Source organism: Chrysochloris asiatica, unplaced genomic scaffold (assembly GCF_000296735.1).
Source record: "Chrysochloris asiatica unplaced genomic scaffold, ChrAsi1.0 scaffold00088, whole genome shotgun sequence".
NCBI lineage: Eukaryota > Metazoa > Chordata > Mammalia > Afrosoricida > Chrysochloridae > Chrysochloris > Chrysochloris asiatica.
In genome coordinates, this window is record NW_006408606.1 from 8,757,304 (window position 1) to 8,782,086 (window position 24,783).

Consider the following 24,783-nt stretch of genomic DNA (forward strand, 5'->3'; position numbering starts at 1 on the left):
TCTGCTCCCATAAAGATTTACAGCCTCAGAAACCCTGTACAGAGTCGTTATGAGTCAGAACCGACTCCACGGCACATAACAACAACAATACACACAAATATATACATAATGTGTATATATATACACACACACACATAGACAGACAGATAGATAAAGACAGAGAAAAAGAGCACAGCCAGATATAAAACTTAAGTTCAGACATTTTAGTTCTAAATAGGAAGTTGATAAAGCTATATTTACTACAGTTATTACATCAGTCCTCCAACAACATGGTAACCAAAATTTATTGTAACTGCATATGGTACAGATTTCTCCACCTCCTCAGTCCACAAATCAGTTTGTAAATTGCAGATGCTCAAAACCCAAAATCAAGTTGATCCCAACTCACAATAACCCTTTTGAACTTCCAAATTTATAAGTCTTTAAGGAAGCAGACTGCCTCATCTTTTTCTCTTTAAGTGGCTGGTGGGTTCAAACTACCAACCTTTCATCTAACAACCTAGTGCTTAATCCACTGTGCTACCATGGCTCCTTAACAGTTGTTTAGTGACCAATTATGTCACATTTTTCAATGTTTGTTGGTGACTGGTCAATGTGCATGTGTTATTCAGTTCACACATAGACAGTAAAGCATGTAGTTGTGCTGTCTTCTTGTCTCCCAGTATTAAACTCACATGGCATCTTATAAAAATGGATAAATGAAAAAGGAATTTGACCTATACAGATGAAACTGTAGCAAAGAAACAAAAAGTGATAGAGCTGGAAGTGAAGTTCAACAGAACATGGGTGTAGTTAAATAAAAAACTGATTGTGGAAATGTTGACTTGGGCTGTTTCACAGACTCATACTCTAGATATGTAGCCAGAGGATCTTTGTGAAGGTAAGTTTGGTTCCTTGAATTTACTTGATATGGCTTTTCTATCCAAAGTCTTCTTAATTCCTGCCAAGTGATTGGGTGAGATTATGCAAATAAGGTATACAAGACTCTAAGGCTGGGACGGGTTAGAAGGAGTCATCACAGAAGCAGAGACAGAAGATCCCAAGGTCATCAAGAAGGAAGAGCATCAGTGGAGAATGAGACTTTCAGAGGCTAGGGCATGAGGCGAAGGCAGAGACAACAGCAGAGAGAAGATGATGATGGCAGAAATGACTGCAAAGACAACAGCTGAGAGCCAAGGTGGTGGCATGTAGAGACGCAGGAGCTTCAGACTGTAGGCTTATGGACTGAGTAAAGCTGAGTGCTTACAGGCAGGAGACTTGCTTGCAGAATGTACCCTTTGGGCATTCACAGCCTGGCTACAAAGGCTTTGTATCACCTGCCCAAGCAGGGCAGAAACTAAAGGAACACATGACTAAGAGGCTGAAAACAAGAGTGAAGTTTGCCTGCAGTAGGGCAGCAAGAGGCATTCCTGACTGGAGAACTGCTCTATCCTGAGTTGGTTTCCATGCTGAATTATACCCTGTCCACTTCCCTAATAAATTCCATAATCATGAGTATTGTTATGAATTCTGTGTGGCCATTACAATGGGTTATCGAACTCAGATACGAAGCAGAGAGTGTTGTGGGAAGAATGTTTGGTGTCAGAATAGGGTAAAGAAGGTTTTAGGGTGGAAGCACGTCTGGCTTCAGCTTCATGGGATTCAACCGTGAGCTAATTTTGAGTTTGACTCTCTTTTCCCCTTGTGAAGTCAGGGGAAGTCAAAATAGTCCCCACATGGATTTTGCAAACATTTAACATAAATAGAAAAAAGGGATTGTGATGAAAAGATACAGATATCTCAAAGTACATGATGCTGCAACAAATATCAAAGTAAAGGAACTCTGGTATTATTTTATGATATAGACAGTACAAAAGATGACATGTTAGAAGCTGACTCATATGTAGGAAACCAAAATTCAAACCTACTGCCATAGAGTCTATTCTGACTCTTAGTGACCCAGTGCAGAGTTTTCCAGACTGTAAATCTTTACAGGATCAGAGAGTCACATCTTTCTTACATGGAGCAGCAAGTGGATTTGAATTGCTGCCCTTGAGGTTAGCAACCTAACACCAAACCCACAGTGCCATCAGGGTTCTTTATACTTAGCAAGGAGTACGATATTTCAGCAAGGCATCTTTTCAGATGCTTGTATTGTATTATATGACAAAAAGAGAGTGGCAAGAACATTTAAACTAGTCTAGGTAAGTGTTTTACAAAGAAAACACTTTAATTCTCAATGCTTTTAATGTTCTAAATTATATGATGTAGCGCTGTACAATACCACTGGACTGCTAACCCCAAGGTCGGCAGTTCAAACCCAAGAGTCACTGCTCGAAAACCCTATACAGGGTCAAGATAAAAAAACAATTTTTGATAAAGGAAACCAGTGTAAATTGCTACAATTTGATGAGCTTGACCTATACTATGGATGTGTTGTTGTTCTTGTTAAGTGCAATCGAGTCGATTCCAACCCATAGTGACCCTGTATAGGGCTTCCAAGGAGCTGCTGGTGAGCTTGAACCACCGACCTTGCAACTCAAACAACTTTGCAGTCTGATGCATTAGCCCACAAAGCCACACCGGGAAGGATTCCACTTATAGATGTAATATCTCAAAATACCAACTGAGATGGAAGGAGTCTTCACAGCAAGTATTATTCCCATCCCCTCTGTATACAGGGTAGATAGTGAAGGGCAACTTAGACATTGGTGATAAACGCATGAAGTGACTGGCTTACAAATATTCAAAAGGGAGTTTAGTTTCAGAGTGTGCAGGGGAAGGCAGAGTCCCCACTAAATAGTTCTCATCTTGTCTAGACAGGTCTGGTGAAAATAAATGGGGATAAGGATAAGATTCTTATGATTCAATAGTGAGTAATTGTTATCATGACTAACTGCGACTGTCACAACTATAAAGGTAGAAGTTTTGTAGTAAAAAAAGTAGTTAATCTTACAGTCCAGAAACAGAGGATCCTAGGACCATCAAGGGAGAAGAGCACAAGCTGAATGTGGGACCCTATCCAGAGAAGCAGCAACACCAGAGATGGAAGTAGAAATGAGTACATGGAAAGAAGGAGCAGCTGAGGACTCTAGACTCATGGAAAGAGATAGGCTGTGTGCTGGCGGCCAGAAGGCAGGCTGTGCCCTTTGGTTGTTCAAATTATTATATATTCCTGAGTGTTTTTGTGTATATACCCCCTCCCACCTCCACCCCCCAAAAAAAAACTAACCAGAGGGAATAGAAGCAAATACTGTTGAATGATGATGCATGGAGGAGATTGTAATCATGGTAATGAAATGATGGTGTAAAACTGATGTTATCCCATGTAAACTATCACTCAATTCACAATAAACACTTTTAACAACAACAACAACAACAAAAAAACCTATATAAGGTCATTATAAGTTGGAACCAACTCAACAGTACCTAATATCACAATGACATGAAACAAACTTAAGTTTTTATCATCTTTTTCATTTCACTAAATAATTATAATCAACAACAAGAAAGTGTTTAAAGTTTTGACAACATTTGTAAAGGTCATGGAACAAGATTAATCTCCCCATAGATTAAGATCTTTTTGCATGGTTTCCATTTGTACTGCCATTTAAAAATAATCCAATGTTACTATAAAAAGCAAGACTATCTGTGTGTAATAGAAAAGACAATACAATTTTCATTTTCCCAAGTTAGAACAGCCTCAGGCATTTAGGTGTTAAAATTTTTAAGAAAGCTATTCTATTCTTCCATGTAGTTATTATACATTTTTATAAAAACTAATTTTGTTTAATTATTTAAAATTTTGAATAGAAGGTATGAAATGAAAATATATTTTATTTAACTATATATTGAACACAAGCTCATTCTTCTTTTAATTTGTTTCATTATAAATGAATTAGATGAAACCAAGGCCAGCACAGCTATTCCTATAGACTTAAGCAGTATTTTAAAAAATTCTAATAATATAAAAACCTAGTTAAATCCTACTATTGAGCATATTATTTCCTATGCAAACAATAAGGAAACTGAAGATCCATTTATGGCAATAAAGAAAGGCAGGAAAGATCACTCTATTTTTACCTTTGCATTTCCCATTCTCAAGTGTTTGTTCCTAACAAGAAATACTATCTGCTACAAGTCAACTCAAAATGGAGCATAAGAATAAATTCTAAGTAAGTATATAAAATTATAATCCATAAAGCTCTAACATTCAACTACGGTAACAAGCAAATAAGTAAATGCTAAGTGGATACAAGTATATCAGCATTTGTACTTTGGATAGCCATCATATGTTAACATGGTACAAAAATTGTCTAAATATAAACCTTATAATATGCTGATAAAATCATTGAGTTTATTATTAAGAAAACGGGGTTACTATTTCTACTAAAAGAAAGCAAACTTATAAAAACAAAATTATAACGTTGGTACAAAATTTTAGATAAAAATACCACCACTACAAAACATACCTTCTTGCTCTTTTGCCTTTTCTGTCTTTGGCTGTGTCTGAATCCACAATATCTGCTCTGAGGCAGTCCAAAGTCCCTGAAAATGAAAGGTGCTCTCCAAAGTACATTCGGTAGCAAAGTGGCACTGCATCCTGAGATTGGATCCCTGTATGACTCAGAAGAGGTTTAAAAACAACCTAAAAAATATAATCATTCATATTAGTTCAATTCATAATGATTCACTATGTTATTTTTCTGATCAGACTGTAATTATTATTACAATATTGTGAAGCAAGAGGTCTCATATAATAAATACTCTACAAGCTTACTTAAAATTTAATATTTGAGAAGATATTATGCATCACTTATCTTCAAATTAATCATATGGACAAAGACTCTTTAAGCCTGACTGAATGACAATCCAAGGAAAGTAAAATTTTAAATTAGTTTAAATCATTCTAATTCTTGCAAAAGATATAAATAACTACCTTGTTTCCATAAATATCGGTGTATTAGGTTCACAAAGTGGTTTATTAACTTCCTATTTTAATATAAAAATGTTTCATGTATTTATAAATGGAGTCCTGGTTTGAACTGCAAGATCGGCAGTTCAAATCCACGAGCCACTCCTTGGAAACCCTAGACAGGGTTGCTCTGAGTGGGAGCCATCTCAATGGCACTTAACAACAACAATTACAGATATCTGGCCTATGTTTAAATGTTGTCACTGGGTTAACAGTTTTTTTAACATTTATTTACTGATAGTTTTTTATATTTTTTAGAACATACTTATTTACAGAATATACTACTCTAGTTAACTAAATTTGTAGTAAACAAAATTTCTCAGATACTAAGAATCAACAGAAGCTCCAGAACCTTCTGAGGTGGGACATTCCCACTTAATAGGACATGCAGACCAGTCTGGAACAGCTAGAGAAACAAAAGATAATTCTTGAAAGAAAGACCAGCAAGAAAAAACAAAAACAAAACTGGCAGCCTATTTGGCTATTACAATAACAAGCAAGATGTTTGCTGGGGAGCCATCAAGGCAAGCAATCAAGTCCCTTCAAGACAAAACCCTCTCCAAGACTGAATCTCAAAGAGAACACACAAGCAGCTATGTAAGCTAGCTGGTGACATCAGTCTACATGTGAGTGGAAGTGGGAAAAGTCAGTTATGAAGATATGGGCTGAGTTTGACCATGTTCTATAGACTCCTGTCGACCTCAAGATAAGAGAAAGAAAGGGAAGGGCTGGTTGGTCCAGGCTGTTGGTCTGAAGTCTGGGGAGACTTGGGAACTCCTGAGCCCAGGGACATTGACCTAGCCATGGAGACCTAGAGCTGAGAGTAAAGAGTCTGGCTGATATGAAGTGGGGTTGACACACCGGGGGGGGGGGGGGTTGACGCACAAACTTGCAGACAGTACGCATTAGACCTAGCTTTGATGGCTTGATGACCAGAGCTTGATTAGAGAACGATAAAGATATTTGATAATGCAAGCAAGTGTAAATTGCTACAATTTGATGGTCTTGACCTGTATTTATGGATGTAGTAGCACAAAATAACAACCAAGAGGGAAGGAGTCTTCACATCAAGGATTAAGTCTATTACCTTGGTAAACAGGATTGATAAGGATGGGCAACTTGAGACACTGGGTATCTAAAATGAGGGAGGGGAGGTAATAAAAACACAAAGTGGCTGGTTTTTCAGAGCAAGGTGGAGAAGGTAGAATCCCTACTGAAGAGTTTTCATCTTATCTAGATGTGGTGAAACGAGATGGGGATAGGAATCTTTTGATTTAATAGTGAGTAACTGTTATCATGATTAACTGCGATTGTCACAACTGTAAAGGTAGAAATTGTGTAACAAAAAGTGGGGAGTAGTTTATCTTACATTCCAGGAACAGGGGACTCTAAGATCATCAAGAGAGAACAGCATGAGCAGAACACGGGATCCTAACCAGAGAAGCAACAACACCAGAGATGGAGGCAGAAGTGATGGCATGGAAAAATAGAGCAAATGAGGACTTGACTCATGGAAAGAGAAAGGCTGCACGCTGACAGCCAGAAGGCAGGCTTGCAGAATGTGCCCTTTGGTTGTATAAATGATTATATATTCCTGAGTGACTATGTATACATCAAACAACAACAACAACAACAACAAAACCCCAGATGGAACAAAAGCATATATTGTTAAATGATGATGCATGGAGGGGATTGTAATTATTGTAATGAAACAAAACATAATAGGATGGGTATAAAATCAATGTTCTCTCATGTAAACTATCACTCAATTCATAATAAAAGCTTAAAAAAAACTCAACAGAAACAAATTACATTTTCTACTGCATGACTCTTTTTCCTCCTCCGACATCCCATATACAGATATTCTCCAATGTTTTCCTCAGCCCCTTTCAAACTCTTTCACTATACATTTTGCTTTAGTAATCCTGAAGCTCGAAAATTTTTATAGAAATGGACAAAAGGTATTTGTGCAATGAGATCCAAGTTCATATTTTCCACTATCTGTAGGTCCTCTCAAGGAGCTTTGGTAGTGTAGTGGTTACAAATTGGGCTGCAAACCACAAGGTCAGAAGTTCGAAACTACCAGCTGTTCGTGGGAGAAAGATGGGGCTTTCTGCTCCCATAAAGATTTACAGCGTCAGAAACCCTGTACAGGGTCGCTATGAGTTGGAATCAACTCCACAGCACATGACCACCACCATAGGTCCTCTCATTTATTTGTGCTTAGGGGAAAAATGGTCATTCTTGTGAATGTCTGAAGTCTTAAAATGAGACAATTCAAACAATTTTAATCTAGACTAGAATTTTAGGGAGATGTTCTCTCTCCCTTGCTCGTGCTTGGCATACATACCGTTGGGTTTAATTTTTCTTAGATATTCTCATTTATCTCAATGGAAAATTATTCCTCCTTTCAAGGTTCAAACTATCTTCCCTCTTTTAACAACTTTGTTATCTATTTATGTCCCCTGGTTACTCAGCCATATCTACTAAAGACCTTGTTCTTTTTCTTTCTTTCAAAGAAAGACTTTGGCGTACTTTCTTCTTTTTCTGTTTCATCCCAATTTAACATCTTGAATGACTTCACTGGCCATTAAATTACCCAACCAACAATTCAAACCCAAAATTTTGGTTCCTTGTCTTCTCCATTTCAGCATTTCCATAGATTTTATATACCATCTCAATACCTCATTTACCTTACTACATCAGTCAACTAATTTCTACTTATATAATAATTCTACAAAGAGTTCTAGTCACTTTATTGCTCTGCTCTAGTCTTCAAGGTCTTCCCATTGTTCACTCAATAGTCTTAACAAAGTTTACAGACTTCCTGATAAGACTGAATTTTTCTTTCTAGTCCTGATACTGTTCTAATCTGTACCTCCAACTAAGAAAATGATACATGAAATTAAATGTCACCTTTCTCTTTAATGAGCATCTATAGATGCTTCATTTTCATTTATAATTAACCTATTTTTTTTTTAAATGTTACATGTAACATTTTAACTGTTTATGTGCATGTGTATTAAGTCAAATACTTTTTAAAGGCTCCTCACTTTTTTGCATGACAGCTTTTGGCAGACAGGTACAAAATACAGATCTTCATTAGAATTCCAACATCCTTATTGTTTAATGATCCCATTGCTAAGTAGCATACTAACACAATTAAGAGAAGAGGCTGGCTCACCTGTGCATCAGCAAGCTGAACAGCAGGAAACCCCTGGTTTGCTTCTTCTACACCAGCCACGTCATCTTGACTAGTACTATGCTGAGAATGTGTACCATCCAAAGTATTCTGGTCACTAGATAAAACTGTGTTGAAATCGGAAGCTGAAGGTATTGTAGGAAGATTGGGTGCAACACCTAACAGAACAAGTTTTCAAAGAGTAAAATGTAAATTACTGGAAAAGAAAACAACTTAAATGGCACAGTTAGATAAATTTGTGAAACTTCCATTATAGAACCATTAATCTGAACAGAAAGAAATTAGTTAGTATTTTGAATTTATTTTCAGGCATGACATACTTAATGAAAATGAAAGTAAACCAAATTTTAAGAAAACACCAGTCATCTTCATACACAAACTCAGTCAGTTCACATGTAGAAGTTTATGACCAGGTCTTTGAGAAGCATTTTATGTCCCATCAGCTTTGCACTGAATGGAGTTCAGGGCTACAAAAAGCAGCATTTGTCATCAGGTATCACAAAACCACACATATACATTCTTCTAAGCTATGCTTTCCTGAGACAGAACAAAAACAAAATGTCTCTGTTCTTTCCTTATGCTCCCTTTGTGTTTTATCTCATCAGGCAAAGGACCCACAATAAAGACAAAGGGCACTTGCCATAATAAAGAGTTCTCTTTATATTTAAACTATATATATTCTCTAAGTAATGAGAATAGCATCAGGAAGGTATCAAATACTAAACGGAAGTATCATCTTTCATCTTCTATAGATTCAATGCAACAAAAAATAAATGGTATTAATAACTTTAATAGAAAAAGAGAATGGAAAGGCATGTCCACTTAAAAGTCTGGTTAATTCCCATCCAGTCTCCTTTCTACTTATACTTATTATTATAAAATTAATAAAGGCCCTCACTTGTCTCTCGCTAAGGGCAAGAATCTTCTCTTAGTATTCTCTAGAATTACTTAAATGTTTCTTAAGAAACCAGAAGGAAAACAAGGAAACTAGTTATTATAGATAATCTTAAAGTATTTCTTTGTATTGTAGTCACATGATGTGGAAATTACACTTACATTTATTCACTGATATCCTTTTGGTGTCTTAAAAATTAAACTAATCACATTAAGTGGTAGTTTTATAATATTTAACGTATATACATTCTCCTATTTGCCATATTTGCCTTTCCTAATGAACACCGAGTGACTGCTTACTACTTTTTGCAATACTATCAAAAGCACTTCATAAATGGGTCAATTTCAACTAGAAAGTATCTAAAACATTTTTTTTAATTTGATATTTTTAAACATCTTCTGTAATTTTAAACATGTCCCTTATGCAGTTAAGACAAATAATGTGATAACTCAATACCTGTTGGAAGACTATTGTGCACTGACTTTGTAACAGGAGATTCTTGTACCACGCTTCCTCGATTACCCACAGCATTTGACATCCAATTATAGAAGCTCACAGATGATGGTTCAGATAACAAGGGGTGTTCAGATAACATATCAGTGGCCACTGTATTTCCTGTAAATAAAGACTTACTCAGTAGGACATTACTTATACACTAAGTGGCAGAACAAAAGAAGCTCTAGTGGCACTGTAGGATAAGCACTGGACTGTTAACCACAGGTTTGGCAGTTCAAACCTACCAGTTGCTCCATAGCAGAGAGGTATGAGGCTTTCTGCTACTGTAAAGATTTACAACCATGGAAATACTAAACAGGGTTGCTATGAGTCAGAATCAACTCGATGGCAGCTGGTGTCATTTTTTTGATTAAGAGGCAGAACACAATTATTTTTGGAAAGTTAAGTAAAGGTGCTTATCTGCAGACATTTTCAAGATCTCACAGAACAATGTTGGTCATTGGATATTAAAAGCACTAATAAAGAGAAATCAGAAGTTGGCTGGATTAGACAATACCTCATAACACCCTTTCACTGATAGCAAGGCCAACGTTGCCTTTTAAAAATGCACACTAAGGGTGTAAGGACATTTAAATGACACAACACTGTAAAAATTTAAAAAAATATTTTCTCAAAGATAATGTGCAATATGAAAGACCTGTTGTAAAACTCAAAAGTGATCAAAGTTATCGTTATATCTACCTGTTCTCGTTAGAGAGCTACTTTTCACAGCTGCACTACTTCTCTGGGGAGTCCCTTCCAGGAGATTGTGTAAGCTTGGGAAGCTTCCAGTCAGGTAGCTGAGTAAACTCTCCTTCCTCGGACTCTCCTTTACTGGCATCCCAGAACGCCCAACATGTACAGGCGAATCCGTGGCAGTGTCTCCGCTGGTATAGCTCAGAGAATGATATGGGTGAATGCCCTATGGAAGGAACAACATAGGATTCTTGCTCATGCATATAATAACCACTTCCAATACAACAACTACTATTACTGCCCCTATTCTTAAACCTTAATACAAACATCAATTACTAGGTCTTCTACAATTGTGGTGAATCTCAAATATATGCAAAAATGTTTTACAACTCTATAGTTCAATACAAAGGGAAGCTTTTATTACGATAGTTATAGTGAAGTGTCTTCACTTATTTTAAGAATGAGTCATTAATTTTCTTCTAACTCTGAAGAGGGAGTTTGGTGGTAAGATATATGATTGTAAGCATATCAAATACATGGCAAAAAACAAAGGACTCATTAACACCAAAGAAATAAGAGACACAGCATCAGGACCTCAGGAATTTATGATCAGGGTATTTGTGAAAGCTTTACAGAATATCACTATATAAGCAAAGAAAAAACAGAGCCTAATATGAGTTTGCCCCATCAATCAACTTGTGGGCTTTTAAATATCCTTTTTTAAAAAACTTGTTATTGTAAATCGAGCGATGGTTTACAGAGAAGATTATCAGTGTTACTTAAAAAACTGATATACTTTCTTTCATCTCAATAATTGCAATTGTCTCCATGTAACAATAGTTATTTGACTTCTCTGTAGTTCTATTTCCCTTCCACCATCCAACCTCGCCCTTCTCATCTTTGCCCCTAGATAAATGTTGCCCTTTTGATATTCAATGGTTGACCATTAATTACATAATGAGTATACTTTACTACTGGTGATGTCCCCCCTAGGTATCAGTCTACTGCTTAGGTGAAAATTGAGAAATGAGGCTGACTTCTGTTCCAGACCTGAAGGGTGGTCAGAGCTATAATCTTGGGTTCCTCCAGTATCTTTCTGACCAGTAAGTTTGGTCTTTTCTTTATGAGTTTTGTTCCACATTTTCTCCCACCCTATCTAGGACCTTCTGATGTAATCCCTTTCAGAGCAGTTGCTAGTGGTAGCTAGGCACCATCTAGTTCTGGTCTCAGTGTCATGGTAACTGATGTTCACAGGTTCCATTGGTCCACTGGACTAGCTGATTCCACGCATCTTCAAATTTTCATCACTCATCTTTATTCCACACAAGGAGAGCCCAATAGTTGCACCTTAGATGGTGGCTCATGAGCTTTAAAGATCCCAACTGCTACTCCACAATGTATGTAGAATATTGTCTTTGTGGACTTTGTTATGTCAGTTGACCATGGTGTCCCCTAAGACTATGGTTCTGAGTCCGAAGCCCAGCAAATTATTCCCTTAAGATGTCTGATGTTATCTAAGTGCTTTCATCATTTTGTCCCTGTATGTTTCACCACCCACAGTTTGTCTGTCAGTATGTTGCACTGTGGTAGGTTGTATTGTTACTGTGATTATGGAAGCTATGCCACCAGATATTTTGAATGTCTATAGGGTCACCCGAGGTAGAGAGGTTTCAGCTGAGCTTCCAGACAAGGCAGACTCATAAGAAGACACAAAGAATACTTCTGAATGTTTAGCCACTGAAAACCTCTGAGTAGCAGCGAAGCATTGTCTGAAAGTAACAGAAAAATAAATATCGAAACATGATAAATAGCACCAGAATACTGTTAGATACAGTGCAGGAAGATGAATCCCTTAGGTTAGAAGGCATTCAAAATACAACTGGGAAAGAACTGCCTCCTCAAAGCAGAGCTGACTCTGATAACATGAATAGAGTAAAGCCAGAGGGACCTTCATTTGCTGATAGGGCACAACTCAAAATGAGGAGAAACGGCTGCAAACATTCATTAATAATTGGAATGTGGAATATACAAAGTATGAATCTAGGAAAATTGGAAGTTGTCAAAATGAAATGGAGTGCATAAAGATCATTATGCTAGGCATTAGTTGGTTGAAATGGACTGGTATTGACCATTTTCAATCTGAAAATCACATGTTTTACTCTGCTGGGAATAACAAATTGAAGAGGAATGATATCACATTCATCATCAAAAAGAACATTTCAGTGTATGGTTGCTTCCATTTTTGTATTATTTTTAGTAAAACTTTACTCGCATGGGATATCAATGATATTGCCCAATGATTTCTACATCCTGCTGGGTCACCTGTCTTTGAAATGGACACAAATATGGATCACTTCCAGTTAGTTGGCCAGGTAATTGTTTTTCAAATTTTTTGGCACATTAGTTTGTTGAAAGATTTCAATTTGTATTCCATCAATTCCCAGTGCCTTGTTCTTTTGGCCAAAGCCTTCAAATGTACATTGGACTTCTTCCTTCCAGATCACTGGTTTTTGATCACTTGCTATGTCTTAAAATGGTTGAACATCAACCATTTCTTTGTGTGTGTGTTCAGATCTTTTTATTCCTTCAAATTTTTCTTTATTAGGAGTGACTGAAATAAAAAATATAATGGACTGTAACCATCATCAGTATCATCATGGACATGACTTCAAGAGAAAACTGGTCAGATAAATATTATTATTTCCCATTTTCAACTAGTAGATAGTTGCCATGGACACAGACAGCCGACAGTCTGTCAAGAATTCTCAAATCTGCTCTATAATACAACATGCCCATTCACAGGGGAAACCAAACTAGGAAATAACTTATGTGTACTTATTGATTTCATCATACAAGTCAAGCACAGAAGCACCACCCATGGCTCTGAGCACATAGGACCATGCGCCCTTGAAAAAGGCTTTGCTGCGTTCGTCACATGTAATCTTCCTTCTGCAGTCAAGGGTGTCTGTGTACATGATATCGGTTCCTTTGCACCCTGACTATATCATCATGTGACAAAGAACAGTGTCAAATAGGTAGGAAGTCAACCTGGCCGCAGCCGTGACAGATTGAGTGATCATCCAGCTCACAAAGATGTGAGTATCTGCAAGCATTCCCTTTGCAGTGCCATAGTTACTAAAGTAGGCAGCCCAGTTGATGATAATACCTTGCACAGACACATTAAAGTCTTGGTACAGAACCTTGGTGTTGTTGTTGTGAAGTGCCGTCGAGTCGGTTCCGACCCACAGCAACCCTGTATAGGGTTTTCAAGAACAGAACCTTGGTATAAATCCTTAATCACACTTGGAAATTTTAATCAGGCAGTCACCAAGGCCTTTGAACTCTCTTTCAGCACCAGCAGATGCTAGACAGGTACGGGCGAAATCCAGACGGTACATGAAGCACAAGGATGTCGCCTTGGTAGCACCACCAGATGCCAGATTCCTGGCAAAGTAGTGGCCATAACTGGCACCACTTTGTCCACACCACCCTGAAAGATCTGCTTATATTTATCTTTGAAGGCAAAGTGGAGAGCTTGAGTGGGGAAGTATCTGATGACACTGGCCAGGTTACCACGCCAGGACAGGACTCCCTGCTCCTTGGGGATCTGAACCACTCAATTGATAATGTCCTTTGTACTACTTATCTGTGGTGATTTGCTAGCTGGCATGTTACACCTGCAGCAGCAGCTTGACCCATTTGATGGGTGCTACCATGATCTTGGAGATGGCCGCGGCCACTCCACCTACAAGGAAGTCCTTGGCGAAGGACACAGTGGCATCTGTCATGTTGAAAGAGGAGGAGGCGGGCTGTGGCAAGACTGGAACTGGAACCAGCTTTGACTCTGGGGCTCTGGGGTGCAGCAGTACCAGTGACAACCATTTCTTTTTGGTATAATAACTCTGTGTATTCCTTCCATCTTCTTTTGATGCTTTCTGCATCATTCAATATTTGTCCATAGAATCCTTCAATACCGCATGTCCAAGCTTGAATTTTTTCTTTAGTTCCCTCAGCTTGAGAAATGCTGAATGTGTTCTTCCCTTTTGGTTTTCCAACTACAGGTCTTTGCACATTTCATTATAACATCTAACTCTGTCTTCTCAAGCTGACCTTTGAAATCTTTTGTCCAGCTCTAGTACCTCCCCACTTCTTCCACTTGCTTTAGCATCTCTTCACTGGAGAGGAAGTTTCAGAGTCTCTTCTGACATCCATTTTGGTCTTTTCCTTCTTTCTTGTGTTCTTAAATTGACCTTTTGCTTTCTTCCTGCACGATGTTCTTTGATCAACCACAACTCTTCTGAGCTTCGGTCTTTAGTGTTTAATGAATCAAATCTGTTCTTCAGATAATCTGTAAATTCAGGTGGGATATATTCAAGGTCATATTTTGGTTCTTGTGGGCTTGTTTTAATTTTCTTCAGCTTCAGTTTGAATTTGCATATGAGCAATTGATGGTCATTCCACAGTCTGCCCCTGACCTTGTTTTGGCTGGTTACATGGAACTTTTCTACTGTCTCTTTCCAGAGATGTGGTCAATTTGATTTCTGTGTATTCCATTTGGTGAGGTTCATGTGCACAGTCATCTTTGATATTGTTTAAGAAAGATATTTGCAATGCAAATGTCACTGGTCTTTCAAAATTCTTTCATGAGATTTCTAGCACTGTTTCTATCACTAACGCCACATTTTCCAATTACTGATCCTTTCTCTTTGTTTCCCACCTTTGCACTTCAATCATCAGTAATTATCAATACATCTTGATTGCACATTTGATTAATTTCAAACTGAAGAAGTTTGTAGAATTATTTTTGGATATTATGGATTTTATCCTATCCCAGACAGTGTTGTACTGCAAGACAGGTCTTGATATGTTCTTTTTGACATGCATCCTTTATTTAAAATACAAATATTCTAGATTTCATTTTTACCTTAATCAATATATGTATTTGTGGTCATTCTATATCCACTTAGAGATCTAGTTCATCTTTTCAAATCTTTATAGTAAGCTTCTATATTTGTATACACTAAATTGTTAGTTAATTTTCCAGTGGCTAGTCATTTAGGTCATTTCTATTATTTTACTATTACAAATAATGCTTCAACGAACATTTGAATATGTTCTTGAATATGAATCTTTGAGTATCTATGGCTATTTATATAGCATGGATACCTGGATACAGAAATGTTGGGTCCAAGGTCATCACATTTTAAATATTGATGTTGTTGTTGTTGTTAAGTGCCGTCGAGTCGGTTCCGACCCATAGCGACCCTGTACAGGATTTCCGAGGGTGTAAATCTTTACGGGAGTAGAAAGCCTCATCTTTCTCCCGCGGAGCGGCTGGTAGTTTCGAACTGCTGACCTTAAGGTTCGCAGCCCGATTCGTAACCACTACGCTACCAGAGCTCCTTTAAATATTGATACATATTATTAAATTGTTCTTCTAAAAGGCTGTATCAGTTTAACCTCACATCAACAATATACTAGAATGTGTTTTCTTGCATCTTCACCAACACCACCAAACATTTTAGTTTTCCTAATCTAATAGTTGAAATTGAAAATTCATTTTAATGTACATTTATTTAACTCTTTAGAAGAGAATACAATTTCATATGTTTATGCACATCTTTCTGTGAACTGCCTATTTATATCCTTTAACTATTTTTCTGGTGTTTTGTTGTTATTGTTACTGGTATGATTAAGAAGAGTTCTTTACAATATTAGGAAATTAGTCCCTTGTAGGAGTCCTGGTGTGGCATTGCAAGAGAATGCACTAGACTGCAAGGTTGGTTTGAATTGCAAGGTTGGCAGGTCAAATCCATCAGTAACTCCTCAGAAATTCTAGACAGGATTGCTATGAGTTGGAACTGACTCAAGGGGACTTAACAACAAATGTGTCTCTATTCTGTTCCAATCATTTTTTCCACATAGAAATTTTATATTTTAATATGGTCAAATTTGGGTATTAAAGTTGAAACACAGATTTTCAAAGAACGTTCAAGTATTAACTGTCTGCTGCTTTTAGTGTCCAGAAAAACATACTATTAAAAATAACCCACAATACCAACTACCTTATTGATCACTTATGATGTGTCATATACTGTCTTAAGCATTTTTTGTTAACTGAATTTTTTTTCTCACAATAACCCACTGAAGTAGGTTATTATCATAATACTGATTTTACAGCTGAGGAGGCTAAGGCTCAGTATAGAACTTGATCAGTAACGGAGTAAGTCAGTCACAGAGTCAGGGTTCAAATCAAGGCAGCTTGTCTCTCAAGATAATAGTCTAAGCATCTTCTATATATGTCTCATCAAATTATCAGTTAAATTCTATAAAACAAAATAATATAATTAAAATAATAAAATAGCCTAATCCAAAGCATATGTTGATCATATACTTCTCCAAATGCTTCTCATTAAAGTGGCCCTTAGGATACTGCCATCTTTTTCATAATGTATATTATTGGGTACATTATTTAATAAATTGAAGAGAGTTATAAGGATTGGTAACTAAAGTAACCCTTATTTAGTGTTAATTAGCAATGACAAAAATTTGGGGAAAAAAAACAGTGTTAGCTGAAACATAAAAACAGTATTTGGATATTTAGGATGTTGTTGTTCAGTGCCGTTGAGTTGATTCTGATTCACAGAGACACTATATAGGGTTTCCAAGGTGTAGTGGTTGGGTTTGAACTGCCGACCATGTGGTTTGCAGTCAGTGCTGATTCTACAACACCACACCAAGAACCCTGATATTTAAATTTGAGGCAACAAAAGTTGAAGACTTGTCTGTGAAAAGTTTGAATATATAACTCGAACCAAAAGTAGCAACAGCATACCTTAATTTTTAGTGCTGAGTCACTATGAGTATGAGTCTTAGAAAGTTTCCTCATGATCTCAGCTCCAGTTACAGGACCAGAGCCACCAGGTGGAGGCCGGTTAGCTGTTCCTTCCAGTAGCATTGTATGCTCACTGACTGTGGCTGAAATAGTGAAAAACGATAAGTAGAGATTATCACACATTTTCTTGAAATATCAACTCTAGTTTTTCTGGTGGTATAACTGCAATCAAATTAATATATCCCTTAACAAACTGATTATGAAATATGCTATATGTATTTTTCTTGCTTAATATATATAAAGGAGCGCTGGTAGCACAGTGGTTACAAGTTGGGTTGCTAACCTCAAAAAGCAGTTTTGCAATAAAATTTATATATTCCTTGACAAATTAATTATTAAATATGCTATAATATTCCTTTTTCTTCTTTACCCAATCTCAATTCCCTAATTCAGTTTCATGGAAAGAACAAATAGCATCTATTCAATCTCTCTGGTAGCGTAGTGGTTACAAACAAATCGGGCTGAGAACCACAAGGTCAGCAGTTCGAAACTACCAGTCGTTCCGCAGGAGAAAGATGAGGCTTTCTGCTCCTGTAAAGATTTACAGCCTCGGAAACCCTGTACAGGGTCGTTGTGAGTCAGAACCAACTCCACGGCACATAACCACCAATCACCAGAGACCAAAGACCAATCCAATTATACATAGACCAAAAACCAATCCAATTAAACTCAAGAAAGTAGAGAATTAGCACAGATGAACATAGGCATTTGCAGATATTTATTGTAGGGGCTATTCACTGTACTATTCTTTCAACATCTGTGCGGATTTAATTTTTTTCAAAATAAATACTTGCTGTTGTTAAGTACCGTGGAGTCGGTTCCGACTCATAGTGACCCTGTACAGGGTTTCCGAGGCTGTAAATCTTTACGGGAGTAGAAAGTCTCATCTTTCTCCCGCGGAGCAGCTGGTAGTTTCGAACTGCCGAACTTGAGGTTAGCAACCCGATTTGTAACCACTATGCTACCAGAGCTCCTTAAAATAAATAAATCCTGGTGTGGTTGCTATATGATAAGCACTTGACTGAAAACCACAAGGTCAGTGGTTCGAACCCAACTTCTGTTCCTTGTAAATCCTATTCAGAGTGACTATGAGTAGGAACCAACTAGATGACACTTAACAACATTTCTCATATAACATATACTCCTGCATAGTTATTTTAAAAAAAGAAAAACCAGCTAGGTAAAAGATTATATTTCAATACTATAAAGATTTGCTTATTTAAAAAAATAATTTACTGAGGTGAAAGTCACATAAAATTAACTATTTTTAAAGTGAACAATTTAGAGGCATTTAATGTATTCATAATGGTGCACAACTATCACCTCTATCTAGCTTCAAAATACCTCTTACTAAAAAAGTATCTCCCATTTCCCACTTCCTCCAACCCTTGACAACCACAGTCTTGATGCTATCTCAGGATTTATCTATTCTTCTGAAAGCTCTAATTTTAAGATTACTGGTACTTTCAATATTTTCCAAGATACTATAAGGTGAGGAGTTGTCACTGAATATTATGTGTCATGAAAATAGCAAAAGTACATGTGTACCAAAGAAAAAAGTATGCATGTAAATTTCTGAAATACATATGTACTGTCAGTGTTACAGAGTGCTGGTGTGGCACTGTAGGACAAGTGCTGAGATGCAAGGTCAGTTTGAACTACAAGGTTGGTGGTTCAAATCCACCACCAACAACAGGGCTGCTACGAGCCAAACCAAATCAATGGCCCTACAACAACACGTATTGTTATAGTCATACTGCTTACAGATTGGAGTATAAATGTAGGCCCAAAACATTCAGGATCAAACAAACACCAAGCAAAAAGTCAGCAACCTCTTCTGATAGAATGTGGCAAAGGGAGGCAGATAAACATACAAATGCAAATATACAATTTAGAAGAAGGTAATGTATTTCACTCAGGTCATTCTAGCTATATACAAAGATGCTTTTTATACTAGATAGATATAGGGAAAAAAATCTTGTGTTTTTCAACATTGAACTTACAAAACCACATCAGTATATGCGGGAGTTTCAAAAGTTCACAGAAATTTTCAATTATCTTTCAATTCAATTGATTCGTGAACTTTGTGAAGCTCCCTCATAGTTATTCCAGCATTATTACCATTTATTTTGACTAAATAAAAAATCACACTTCCCCAATGAAGCTATGATATTTGATACACAATTAAAAGCACCATCAATTATACAGTACAATAATACAACTAAAATATTTATTAGTGATTTATTAACAAGCAGTTTATAATTACAGAGAAAAGCAAAGGGTCTGAATATCTTTTAAAGAGTTATACACCATTATCAATAGAAGATGCACATATCCAAACAAAACTAGCCTAATTATGAGAGGTGAGAAAGCACCCTAATTGCGAGGCTGGAGAAAACACCCTAATTATGATGGGTAGAAAAACAGTCAAGACAAGTTTACAAAATTACCTGCATCAAATTCAAATTCAGCTCCATCAGCACTGGTATCACTTTGCAATCCACCTCCATTATCTAGCCCAAGTCCATCTTCATGTTCATGGTCCACTGCTGTTTGAGGCTTCAGGGGCTGAGCTGGTCTGTGTAAGCTAACTCCTTTAAAGGCTGGTGTCACCACAATAAACTTCATCCACTGCCTTGCCAGTGCAACTAAACCTTTCTTTAAAGTTACCAAAGCAGGAAGTCCATCACTCTGTAACAACAGCAATGTCATTAGAAGTAACTTTAAAGTAATAATGTTACTACTTAAGTGTTTGCACAAATTTAAATAATCCCATTTTCATAATTCCATTTTAAAGAAGAGGGAACCAAAATTTAGATGCCAAGTAATTTGTCCAAGTTTACCCACCAGAGACAGAATGTCAAACTGACTTCAGAACCCAAACACTAAGAATAATGCTGCATCTTTCTGTCAAAAACAACACTGCAGTACTAGGAGAATGTGAGACTAGACCTAGGGTACAAAATTGGGATTCTTCTTAAAGAAGAATTTACTTTCTGGTCCCAATGAAAAAAATCTAAATGTATTCTGAGCTATCTAGAATGAAATATTCACTAGGCAAAGAGTAAGTTTTTTCAAAATATAGTAACATTGGATTCTGGTATGGAGCTGTAGGATAAGACTGGACTGCTAACCACAAAATTGGTGTTTCAAACCCATAACCCACTCCTTGCAAACCCCATACAGGGTAGCTATGAGTCAGGTTGCTTTACCACACAAAACAACAGTCCCTCCTCCAAACCAATTCAGACACTCCAGAATGCCACAGAGCAGGAATTTTCTAAAACTAAAAAGGAAATCATCTTGGTAGTGGTGGTTGTGTGCCACCGAGTCAACTCCAACACACAGTGACCTTGTATAGGATTTCTGAGGCTGTAAATCTTTATGGAAACACAAAGCCTCATCTTTCTCCATAAGAATGGCTGCTAGATTTGAACTGCTGACCTTGTGGTTAGCAGCCCAGGTCATAATCCAACATGCTAGCAGAGCTCCGTGAAAATCAGGTTACTCCTCTGTTTAAAGTCCGTCCTCACATATATTAGAATACATTTATAGGGTTACAGACTTAAATATAAAAAGATTACATAATAGGTAAATAACAGGCAATGCCCAAAGTAAGTATCCACAGGTTAAAGTTCAATCTTAACACTGCATACAAAAAGACGTAACTTCGATCATATGTGCATAGTAACAAACTAGACTCTTTTTATGTTGTTGTTAAACCTAAAATACAATATGCTAGCAATTTATAGCTTAATGTACCATTTTCTGTTCCTATGTGATCTATGGACTTTCTCTTTTCAAAATGATCTCCTGTCATTCATCTTCATCAATCTAAACTTCAGTAGGCACACAGTTCTTTAAATATGACATCCTATTTCACACCTCTACACCTTTATATAAGGTGCTCTGGTAGCACAGTGGTTACAAGTTGGGTTGCAAGCTTCAAGGTCAGCAGTTCGAAACTACCAGCCAATCTGTGGGAGAAAGATGATGCTTTCTGCTCCCATAAAGATTTACAGCCTCGGAAACTCTATACAGGGTCACTATGAGTCAAAACTGACTCCACAGCACATAACCACCACCACACCTTCATATGGAGTACTGGGGTGTGGTGCTATAGAATAAAGTACTGGACTGCAAGGTTGGCTTGAACCACAAGGTCAGTGGTTCAAACTCACCAGCTGCTCCTTGGAACTCTATAAAGGTCATTATGAGTCGGAACTGACTCATACATACATATACAGTCCAAATGTTCCCTACAAGCAAGGATGGGGAGACATAGTCTTTCCCACTTTGGACATATTATCTTTGGACATATTATCAGGAAGGACCAGTCCCTGGAGAAGGACATTATGCTTGGTAAAGTGAAGGGACAGCAAAAACAAGAAGGCCTCCAACAAGATGGATTGGCACAGTGGCAGCAGCAATGGGCTCAAGCATAACAATAATTGTGAGGATGGCGCTGGACTGAGCAGGTTTCTTTCTGCTGTGCATAGGGTTGCTATGAGTCAGAACCAACTCGACACCACCTAACAACAACATCAACAATGCACTTCAACATCCCCTTTTACCATCTCTTTACAACATTTATCTAGCAACCTTTACCAACTTTTAAAGACCTATCTCTCATTCTATAAATACTTTCCCAAAATCACTTTAAATGAATAGATCATATAACCCTTTCTGCCACACAAAACTTAGCAAAGATACCCATTCCTGGGCTTACACTGATCACAATTGTGTTTCTAACTAGCCTGTTGAGTCTTTGAGATGCCTAAATGGCTAGGAAAATCATGTGCACCACTAAATAAGAATAAAATGTTTGTTGGATTTATGAGACAACTGAGTGATATACATTTGCAAAGTGGGCTGGCCTTAGTTTCTAATGCCCTTGGTGGTCACAGAATAAATTTAAACTGAATGCTTAAATAAGACTAAATTCAATTACTTTGATTTCTTTACTTCATCACTGACAAAGAGACAAAATAAAGCACTCAGTCCTTTCATGGTAAAGGTAAACGTTTGTGACCTCAAGTATGTACTAATGCTTTGCCTCAGACTCAGAAATGTGATGAAAAATCAATATGTTTTCACAGATTTTAGTTTTACTTTATTAAAATATAACTGGAAATTACCAAAAAGATGTACCACACAGATTACATAATAGACAACAGTACCTTAATTTGTCATTGTTAAGGTATTCTATAATAAGTTCTAAGCTTAATCAAAAATCAAGAACTAAACTACATGTTGGTTGGCTGTGTGCCGTGGAGTCGGTTCTGACTCACAGCGACCCTGTACAGGGTTTCCGAGGCTGTAAATCTTTACAGGAGCAGAACGCCTCATCTTTCTCCCGCAGAACAGCTGGTAGTTTCGAACTGCTGACCTTGCAGTTCACAGCCCGATTTGTAACCACTACATTACCAGTACATAGTTCACTTAATTCAAGATTGTACTACACAAGTGAGTACTTGGTCCTTTCACAAATTAAACCCCAACTTAATTATCCTCAGTTCTCCTATGTAAAAATAAAACAAAGGGAGTTAGTTTACTAATGAAGCATTTGAAGATTTATAAGAAATACATTAGTGATAATAAATGCACATACAACTAAGACTTTTAAGTGAATTTAACTAGTTAAAATCCCAAACCATAAATTTTATATATTTAAAAAAAAATGGATATGCTTCTGAAATCACTTTGATTTCATTCATGCCAGTTGAGATCAAAATTCTATTTCCTTTTTCGCTAAGAAGAATTAAATATAAAATAGCAAAAACCAACTTGAAAATTATGATATTTCATAACCTTAAACTTGTATTTTTATTTTTATGGTTGCTTCAATTCTTTGCAAGATAATACAGAATTGAGATTTTTTTTTAGGAAAAGGATTCTTTATAAAGAAAATTGAAATAAAGTTCAATCATTAAAAATTTGGTTTTCAACAAGGATTAAAGATCTAAATGTAAAGTCTAAGTATAAATATCATCAATGAAAAAATAAGAACAGGGGCTCTACTACATGACATAAATACACTACTAAACATTATTAAAAACACACAAACAGCAGAAGACAAAATAGAAGACTGGATTTTCTAAAAATTAGACACTTATGTACATCAAAATATTACACCCAAAGAGTAGAAAGGGAGATAAGAGACTGGAAAAAAATGTTTTTCCAACAACGTATCAGACAAGGGACTAATCTCAAAACTTGATAGAAAACTACAAAACCTTTATGAATATATGACAAACACCCAATAAAAAAATGGGCACAGGACATGAGCAGACACTTCACCAGGGAAGACATTCAGGTAGCCAACAAACATATAAAGAAATGTTCATGATCATTAGTCACTGTTGTTGTTGTTAAGTGCCGTCAAGTCGATTCCGACCCATAGCGACCCTATATAGGGTTTGCGAGGATTAGCTGGTAAGCTTGAACCACCGACCTTACAGTTCATTAGAGAAATGTAAATCAAAACAACAATAAGATATCATCTCATAATAGCATTAGTAACAAAGTTGAAAAAAATAGAAAACAACACACACACACACACACAACCCCACCAGAAAACAAATGTTGGCGAGGTTGTAGAGAGACTGTGACCCTCCTACATTGCTGGTGGGACTGTAAAATTGTTAAACCACTCTGGAAAACAGTGTGGCATTACCTCAGAGAGTTGGAAATAGAAGTACCATATGACCCAGTAATCCCTCTACTTGGTATATAGTCACAAGAAATAAGAGCCAGGGCATGAGTAAATATTTGCACACCAATGTTCAATGCAGTAGTATTCACAATAGCAAACAGATGGAGACAGCCTAAATTCCCCATTAATGGAAAAGTGGATAAACAAACTTTAGTACACACATAAAATGGAATACTGTGCAACGGCAAAGAATAGCAATGAATCAATGACACATCTCCTAACATGGATAAACCTAGAGGACATTATGCTGAGTGAAATTAGTCAATCACAGAAGGACAAATATTGTGAGCTTTTTTTGTATGAGTATACTCAAGTATGAGTCCACTATTGTAAAAACTCAAGAAAAGGTTTCCGTATTAAAAGAAACATTCCTTGATGGTTTCCAGGGGTTGGAGAGAAGGGAGAGTCATTCACTAACTAGAGGGTAGACACATGTTAGCTTGGGTAATAGGGAGGGCAATGTACAATATGAGGAGGGCACTATACAAGAAGAGTGAGGTTGGCAAAACGATGAAGACAGGTGAAGACACAGGCAAGTATCCTGTGTCTCTGTTCATGCATGGGTAAGGAAGGAAGAGTGCAGTCCAAATATATATATATGAGCTCTGGTAACGTAGTGGTTACGAGTCAGGCTGCCAACCTCAAGGTCAGCAGTTCAAAACTACCAGCAGTTCTGCAGGAGAAAGATGAGGCGTTCTGCTCCTGTAAAGATTTACAGCCCCAGAAACCCTGTGCAGGGTCACTATGAGTTGGAACCGACTCCACGGTACTTAGCAACAACAACATATAAATGGTTAGAAGTCGGGTTGCTAACCTCAAAGTCAGCAGTTCGAAACTACCAGCTGTTCCAAGGGAGAAAGATAAGGCTTTCTGCTCCCATAAAGATTTACAGTCTTGGAAACCCTATACAGGGTCACTGTAAGTCAGAACC

General features: G+C 37.1%; 1 protein-coding gene and 1 pseudogene across 1 annotated transcript in view; both read right to left on the reverse strand.

The window, feature by feature from the left end:
- Positions 1-24,783, reverse strand: part of KIAA1109 (KIAA1109 ortholog) — a 340,787-nt gene that overhangs the window by 130,004 nt on the left and 186,000 nt on the right. The window contains exons 38-43 of the mRNA XM_006866287.1: positions 19,588-19,828; positions 17,078-17,220; positions 10,249-10,468; positions 9,508-9,666; positions 8,139-8,314; positions 4,452-4,627 (exon numbers count right to left, since the gene is read on the reverse strand). Coding sequence (XP_006866349.1) covers positions 4,452-4,627; positions 8,139-8,314; positions 9,508-9,666; positions 10,249-10,468; positions 17,078-17,220; positions 19,588-19,828 — 1,115 coding nt within the window. The remainder of the gene's footprint in view (positions 1-4,451; positions 4,628-8,138; positions 8,315-9,507; positions 9,667-10,248; positions 10,469-17,077; positions 17,221-19,587; positions 19,829-24,783) is intronic.
- LOC102823982 lies at positions 13,068-14,060 on the reverse strand (annotated as a pseudogene).